The sequence below is a fragment of the Anoplophora glabripennis genome, unplaced genomic scaffold, assembly GCF_000390285.2.
Source record: "Anoplophora glabripennis isolate ALB-LARVAE unplaced genomic scaffold, Agla_2.0 scaffold1892, whole genome shotgun sequence".
Classification (NCBI taxonomy): domain Eukaryota; kingdom Metazoa; phylum Arthropoda; class Insecta; order Coleoptera; family Cerambycidae; genus Anoplophora; species Anoplophora glabripennis.
The window spans coordinates 7,908-16,171 of record NW_019418001.1 but is presented as its reverse complement, the minus strand read 5'-3'; the positions used below and the strand labels follow the sequence as shown (position 1 = coordinate 16,171).

The 8,264-nt window shown below is 30.6% G+C and overlaps 1 protein-coding gene across 1 annotated transcript in view; it reads left to right on the top strand.

The window, feature by feature from the left end:
* The first annotated feature begins 7,690 nt into the window (after positions 1-7,690).
* Positions 7,691-8,264, top strand: part of LOC111692551 (golgin subfamily A member 6-like protein 22) — a 4,414-nt gene continuing 3,840 nt past the window's right edge. The window contains exon 1 of the mRNA XM_023456604.1: positions 7,691-8,242. Within this exon, the coding sequence (XP_023312372.1) occupies positions 7,691-8,242 (552 nt within the window). The remainder of the gene's footprint in view (positions 8,243-8,264) is intronic.

The window sequence follows — 8,264 nt, the reverse complement described above, 5'->3', positions numbered from 1 at the left end:
CAGGCAGGTGCGGATATTGTACAGGTAACTATAACCCTATTGTTTGCTAAATATATACTTTTATGTTTGTATTTAAATTTGTTAATATTAAAAACTTTAAATTGGTTAGGTGTTGCATGGTAACTGCATTATATATAAAATTTCTCGTAAACATAGCAGTACGATGATATGGAAGGGTAAAAGTATTTTTAAATCTAATATCTCTTTGGCGGATATTGGAACGTTTTATAAATTTGTTTGTCAGCAAAACTGATGAATTGGGAAATAACAGTATTTTATGAGCAAATGTAATAAGATGATGAACTCTCCGATTATTCATGTTAAGCCAGTTACATTCCTTAATTTTGTGAGAAATATGATCAGACTTTCTTAATCCAAAAATGGAAAGACAACATGAATTCTGAACTTTTTGAATACGATTTTTATTAAATTCGTCAAGACAGTAGCCATATATAAAATCACAATAATTAAAATGACACAAAACAAGCGACTCACACAATATTTTACGTAAATTAAAGTTTAAAATATGACGACTCGAAAAAATTAGCGTGCCTCTTAAATCTGAGATCAGAATCAAAAATTATCCCAATGCTCTTCGCCTTATCTACTATAGGCAAGATGACGCCATTCAAATTGATATTTAAATTAGATTTCACAATACTAATTTTATTTTTACTACCATACAACATTAACTTCGATTTATTAGGATTTAGCATCAAATTATGCTCTGTTGACAATTGCATGATATTATTAAGTACAGAATTCATAAGGCCACCAGTCCTTGCTATATCTTCAACAAAAAAATGTGAATAAAGAACTGTGTCATCTGCATAGGCCTGCACTTTACAATCAGAAACAAATATAAATTATAAAAAGCAATGGACGATCCCTGTGGTACACCTGACTTTATATTTAAGTTTGAGGAAGAATAATTATTTACAACAAATTTTTGAGATCGATCACTTAAATAAGATGAGATAAGCTCTACAGCAGAGTGATCAAAACCCTAATATTTCATTTTGGCACAAATTAATCCATGATTTATAGTGTCAAAGGCCTTTGAAAAATCAAGTAACACGAGAACACTAACCAACCCTTTGTCAAATGCATCTAAAAGATCATTAGTAACAAAAGTCAATGCTGTTGTTGTACTATAGCCCTTTCTAAAGCCATTTTGTGAGTCAGGCAGCATTTTATTTAGGATAAAATAATCATAAATTTGAAAATACAATACATTTTCAAACACTTTAGAAATAGCTGGTAAAATACTTATAACTGAAAACGTCAAATGAAGAATTATTTTTAGGCATAGGCTTACCAATAGCAATTTTCCATGAATATGGGAAATATTTTGCTTCAACACAACAATTTATAATGTATGTAATAATAATAAAAGGACTACAATATTTAAGCATTGAACAAGATATTCCATCTGTTCGAGTATTCTCAGTTTTTATACTATTCAAAATATTCTTCATCTCATTAATAAATGTAAGAGAAAAATTAAACGAACAATTAGGATTTTTTAAATTGTTATTATAAAATTCAATTAAATTGTCACAATTATTACTAGCATTTTGAACAAATGAAGCAAAATAACTATTGATTTCAGGATTGATTAAATCATCTGGAATATGAAACTGTTTATTACATCGAACATTTAACTGCTTAAGAGTATTCCAGGTTGCTTTAGGATTTATTTTAGGGAGACTGATTGTAAATAACCTTTTTTCACTTCTAACCATCGGCAAACAATAATTATGAAGTTGTTAATGATTCGACCAATTGTGTTTTCAGTACGATTTTGTTTAAATTTTTGTAACGCTTTATACATTTCCTTCATTATTAATTTTAAATTAGGAGTGAGCCATAGTGCCGGAGGTTTAGTCACTCTTATTTGCTTAACAGGCGCATGTTTGTCAAATACTTAATTCAACAAATCCGTAAATATATTAATTTTAGAATCAATATTATTTTCATAAATAATATTTAACCCCGGTAAATTATACAGGGTGATTCATTAACAATGGGAAAGTCGGAAGCTGAAGATACTACATGTGAAATGGTGACCATTGGCGCAAACATGCCTTATCCGAAAGTTAATAGTTTCGAAAATATAGGGTGTTGAAAGTTAAAATTTTAAATCGTTTTTTTTGCGATTATTCTGAAAATATGTAGGTTAGGAACTTGAAAATTTGTGAAACTATATTTTTTTAGGCGACGAATAAGATGCGTGTTGTAATTTTAGCATTGCTCATAGAGGGCACCACTTACGGCCAATTTTACCAAAAATTTAGTTAATAACTTTTTATCCTGTATATTTAACATGAAACTTGATTCAAAACCTGAAAGAGCTATCATTTTTTCATTAATTATGTACTCTTGTTTCATTTCGGTATCTCGATGCGTTTTCGAGAAAAATCGATTTAACGATCACTATGTTTTGATAATATGAGAAATTAAAAGCGAAACAAACCAAGTGTTTCTTCGTGTTATTACAACAATTAACAATAAAACAAATAAAATACGTAATTATGATTTAAAGTAATTGTTCGAAGAATCCACCGTTGACACTGATACACTTTACACGTTTTCTGAGAGATCTTCGAGTTTGAAACAACATATTGGGATTGCGTCTGACTTCGTTGGCAGCGATTTGTATTCTTTGCCACAACTCTTCACACGAACCAATAGATTCTTCCAAATAGAAAAATGAAGAGGATTGAAGTCCGGACTTCTGGGTGGCCAAGTAAAAATGCTTCCACGGCTTGAAGAAGTTCCACTTTATTTAAGAAGAGACATGTGGTTCATGCACGACGGAGCTCCACCGCATTTTTCTTGGCCAGTGCGTGCATATTTAGATGCAGTTTTTCCAAATCGCTGGATTGGCCATGTAAGCATTTTTGCTTGGCCATCCAGAAGTCCGGACTTCAATCCTCTTGATTTTTCTATTTAGTCTCGAATGAAAGATATAGTTTACAAAGAATCTATTGGCTCGTGTGAAGAGTTGTGGCAAAGAATACAAATCGCTGCCAACGAAGTCAAACGCAATCCCAATATGTTGTTTCAAACTCGAAGATCTCTCAGAAAACGTTGTGTAAAGTGTGTAAATGTCAACGGTGGATTCTTCGAACACTGACTTTAAATCATTATTACGAATTTCATTTGTTTTATTGTTAATTGTTGTAATAACACGAAGAAACACTTGGTTTGTTTCGCTTTTAATTTCTCATATTATCAAAACATAGTGTTCGTTAAATCGATTTTTCTCGAAAACGGATCGAGATACCGAAATGAAACAAGAGTACATAATTAATGGAAAAATGATAGCTCTTTCAGGTTTTGAATCAAGTTTCATGTTAAATATACAGGGTAAAAAGTTATTAACTAAATTTTCGGTAAAATTGGTCGTAAGTGGCGCCCTCTATGAGCAATGCTGAAATTACAACACGCATCTTATTCGTCGCCTAAAAAAATATTGTTTCACAAATTTTCAAGTTCCTAACCTAAGTACATATTTTCAGAATAATCGCAAAAAAACGATTTAAAATTTTAACTTTCAACACCCTGTACTTCCGAAACTATCAACTTTCGGATAAGGCATGTTTGCGCCAATGGTCACCATTTCACTTGTAGTATCTTCAGCTTTCGATTTTCCCATTGTTAATGAATCACCCTGTATAAATCAGTCAAGAAACAGTTCAAATCAAAATTTTTAAAACACTTGTAAACTACATATTTTGGTTTCATTTAAAGTTTTTTAATGTTAATATCGCAGAAAACCATTCTATGATCTGAGATGCCATCCATTGAGATAGTACCAGAATTATTAATAATATCACCGTTAGATACAAAAATAGGGTCAATTAATGTACTGGAGGTATTGGTTATCCTTGTAGACTCATGAATTAATTGAGTAAAATTGTAAATCTGAAAGCAAGGTTCAAGTGGATTACCAACATTAAATAAATTGATATTAAAATCCTAAGTACAGATGACCTCATCAAAGCAGGACATAAGACAAATAATATTTCATCTAAATCATTTATAAAATTATTAATATATGTTTTAGGCGGCCTATAAACGGTACCTACAGTACAAGATTTATAAATTATTAAGGGCTATGTCGTTATCGTTAAAATTCCTGACTCATATTCAGGGGACATTTGTCATTTCGGATATATTCTTTATTACATTGTATCGAAAATATGCTGCTTCGCATACTTAGTTAACAAAAATGTACATTTTTCATTAGATATGCAATCCAGGAAAAATCGGTATATTATGTTTTAAATTGTCCCATCCGAAGGACTACACAAGCCAATGTTTCAGAGGCTCCTCTGCAACGATTATTCTTTGGCAGACGTTGTCTCCATCCAAGAGATGGAGGTTGGAAATCAGTGGAAACATGCAAGGTGTTCCTAAATAAGTGTCGCAACGGAAAACTGTAAATTCCTCTTGAAAAGAGAATTTTTTTTTTTCTCTTCCATTTTTCTCTCCAGGCTTTCGTTTTCAAGACACACAGTGTCAAAACTTTTTTCAGATTGTTGCCAATATCTTAGGAACCGCTTGAACTACAGGACTAAGCTTTTGTACACACATTACCACTATTAATAGCTACTTGTTGCAAGTACGATACCTTAAAATCTCCACCACTGGTACGTTCAATGAATTCGAGAAGAGTGCGAAAAAGTAGCTATTTAATACTGGTAATGCGTATATAAAAACTCAGTCCTGTAGTTCAAATGGTTCCTAAGATATTGGCAAAAAAATTAAAAAAAATTAAATTTTTGACACCGTGTATCTCGAAAACGAAAGCCCGGAGAGAAAAATGGAAGAGGTAAAGAATGTTTCTTTTTTCAAGAGGAATTTACAGTTTTCCGTTGCGACACTTATTTAAGAACACCCTGTATATTGAAAAATAAAATTTAAGTTTCAAATAGAATATCCTCAAAGGTGGTTGAAGTTTTTGCTCCAATTGCTCCGTCAACATCGATAATAATTGATAATAATTCATCGAAAAATAATTTTTCTATCATAATTAGAGCTTCAGAACAGCATATAATTTTAAGAGATTACCTTGCCTCCAAATATGAAATAAACTTAATCCACTGTAATGTTTGAAAAATAGAAAATAATGATACCTAAATAATGGTACCTAGTAGATTTATTGATTAGTTTGAGTTGTACAACCTGTTCAGTTGGAATAAATATAAATTTTAACAATAAGTAGTCATATTATTAAATGTGTGCAATTAATTTAATAATCAACCATAAGCTGTGTGAAAAAGGCTTTTTTGTGCAAAAATAAAAAGTATTTCGTTCCCGTTAACCAAAGTGTGTTTTTGAAACTGAATTGAAATGTCAGCATCTTATAATAGTTTGGAAAAGCTTATTATCAGATATAAAATGCAATCCAATAAGCAGTCTTCAAATTTAGTTTGTTGATAAAAATGTACAGTATGTTGAAAATGAAATGAATAAAATCATTATTCCGTAAATTGGTGCTTATGGACAGAAAAACCTGGAACGGGTCATTTTTTAAAAGTGCATTCTGCGTGATATTGGTTTTACATATGACGTGTAGTCCAATCAAACTACATTTAGAGAAGAAAAAATTGTTACCTGGGCTTTTATAAGTGGAAATGGCGAAGGGCCCATAATAAACCGAAAAAAAAATAAATGCGGTAACGGGGTTGGTGAAGGGTTGATTTGGGGCGTTGAAAAGGGATGAAAAATGGTATTATTGCGATTTCTGGCGGAACTCGACGTCAAAAAAGTATCTAATACAAAAGTTGTATATCATGCAAAAATCTACAGTTTTTGTAGCGGTCACTTGTTAACATAAACTCAAAATTTCCGAGAAAAATGCGAAAAATCATTTTTTCGCCACTTCAAATCAACCTTCCATGGGTTATTTCGATCGGTCTAGTTACCTGTGTGACAGTGATGTATTTTTTAAATATAAATGTGTTCAACCATATCAATAAGTTTAGATAGGTAATAGAATTTTGTAGTGTCAAAGAAAAAAAAATATAAAATTACAATAAATGTATTTTTAACAACCCAAGTGACAATAGATTTTCACTTTGACAACCTTTAATTGTAATGCAGTGAGAAAGACGAGCAGTAAACTCTTCTCGAACTTTGTCTATAACTTCCGGAGTAATTTGTGCCATCTCCGTCCGAATGCGTTCTTTTATGAACCTGAAAACCGTATCTTAAAATTTACAGTATAGATGCAGTATGTTGTTCCTTTCCTTCACTTTTCACTCATAAATGTGTGATAATGCAAAATTCCAAGATAAATTTGCACTTTTTTGTTTCCCTTTGGTGTTTTTGCTAACGTTTGCCTGCAATACATATATTCTTATATATATATATATTGAGATGTATGGAAATGAAATGTATTCAAAATTGCATATTAGAAAGGAGTAAAATTGAAAGAAGAAAATATCTGACAGAAGTCGCTTGTCATAAAAATTAAAATGTACTGATAAAATGGAATTGATTTTTAAATGGGAAAGGATTGTAAAATAGTATTAAGTAAATAGTGAGCTATAAAAAATTAAAATGAAAAAAAAAACAGAAGTGCGGTTACTAAGAAGAAAAAGTGTTAGGTGACGAGAAAAAAAAAAGAATAATAAACATTAAGATATGACAACTAGAATTATGGAAGAGTAGAATTTAAAAAAAATAAGGAAGATAAAGTTATTGACAGAAGATAATAAAAGTAATAAGAAAAGGAAAGACCATGTATCAGAAAGAATAAATGAAAACGGTTTCGATACACAATTTGAGTGAATATTACGGAAGATACAAATACAAGTAAGTCTTATAACGAAAACAAGATTAAAACGTGTTATAGAGAACAACCCAAATTTGTGAAGAAATTCACATAACTCAAGTCACCGTCAGGGAGCAGAAGTATACAGCAGGAAATAGGAGTACAAGACAACACGAAATAAACTAACAGAAGTTGGATCTACAGCTAGAGGGTGCATAGTGAAAACAGAAGTGATCAAAGAGAAAATAAAAAGAAGTTTAGTGCATCGGACAATATTAACAAAAGGTAAACTAACGAAAAGTTATCTAGACTTGATTAAAATTTTGTATAGAATATTCGTATTCTGAACATTGTTGTTTAAGTTAAGTTTTAGTATAAGGATTGGCGTAAGAAAAATATAATTTTATTTAAATTGTATAAAAAAAAATCAATTTCAATTTAATATAAATTATTGAAAAACACAGGATTTCATTCAGAGATACTTTCTTCTAAAGAACCACCCTTAGAGATAATAGAATAAATTTTTGTTTACATTCTATAGAAAAATTTTATTTTCAAATTTATTTTGTTTTGAACACATTTAATTTCAAAAGTAATTATATATTGATTATAACCAAAATTATATTCAAGAATAATTTATTTTGACAAAGAAAGATATAAATTTCAGTGAGACTAATATCTACTTTATTAAGCATTTGAAGGTAAGTAGATATTCCCATTTTGACAAGTTGAGATATCCAAAGGTACCTAAACATTAATTATACACACAAATTAAAATACACGATTAATAAAAAAATATAACAATACAAAATGGCGCACGAACGTGGGGCTCTTCGAATTTAGAAGAAGCGTTTGAAATTTACAAGAAAATATTTGAAAATTTAAAAGGAAAATCTATAGAAAATGGATTTGAGAAGTGAAACAAGCACAAGAAGGGAAGATGAAGAACTTCGCTATGAAGAAGAAGAAGACAGGACAGGATCTGAAGGAAGCAGACGTACAGAATTACAGAAGTCGGAAATAGCATGTCTCTTTGAAATGTTTAAGGAAATGGAAAAAAATCGAAAAGAACAGGAAAGAAAGTACCAAGAACAGAAGAGAACGGAAAAGGAACAGCAGAAAAAATTGCGGGAACAGGAAGAGGAAGAGCAGAAAAAAGTGCGAAAACAGGAAAAAGAGGAGCACGAAAATATGCGAAAATTGGACAAGGAAGAGTTGAAACAAGTAATAGCTGAAAACACAGAAAACATAAAAATAGCATTGGAAAAGAAATTAGAAGAAATTAAACAGGAATTAAACAAGGAGCAAGAAAAATTTCAAAGTGAAATAAAAGAGAGGATAAATACAATTGAGCAGAAAACCACAGATTTAGAAGAAATACATAAGACTAGGGAAAACCAATACAATAATAGAATACACAAAAGAAAAATGAGGAAATCGAAAAAGAAATTAATTGTTTGGAAAAGAAAATTGAAGA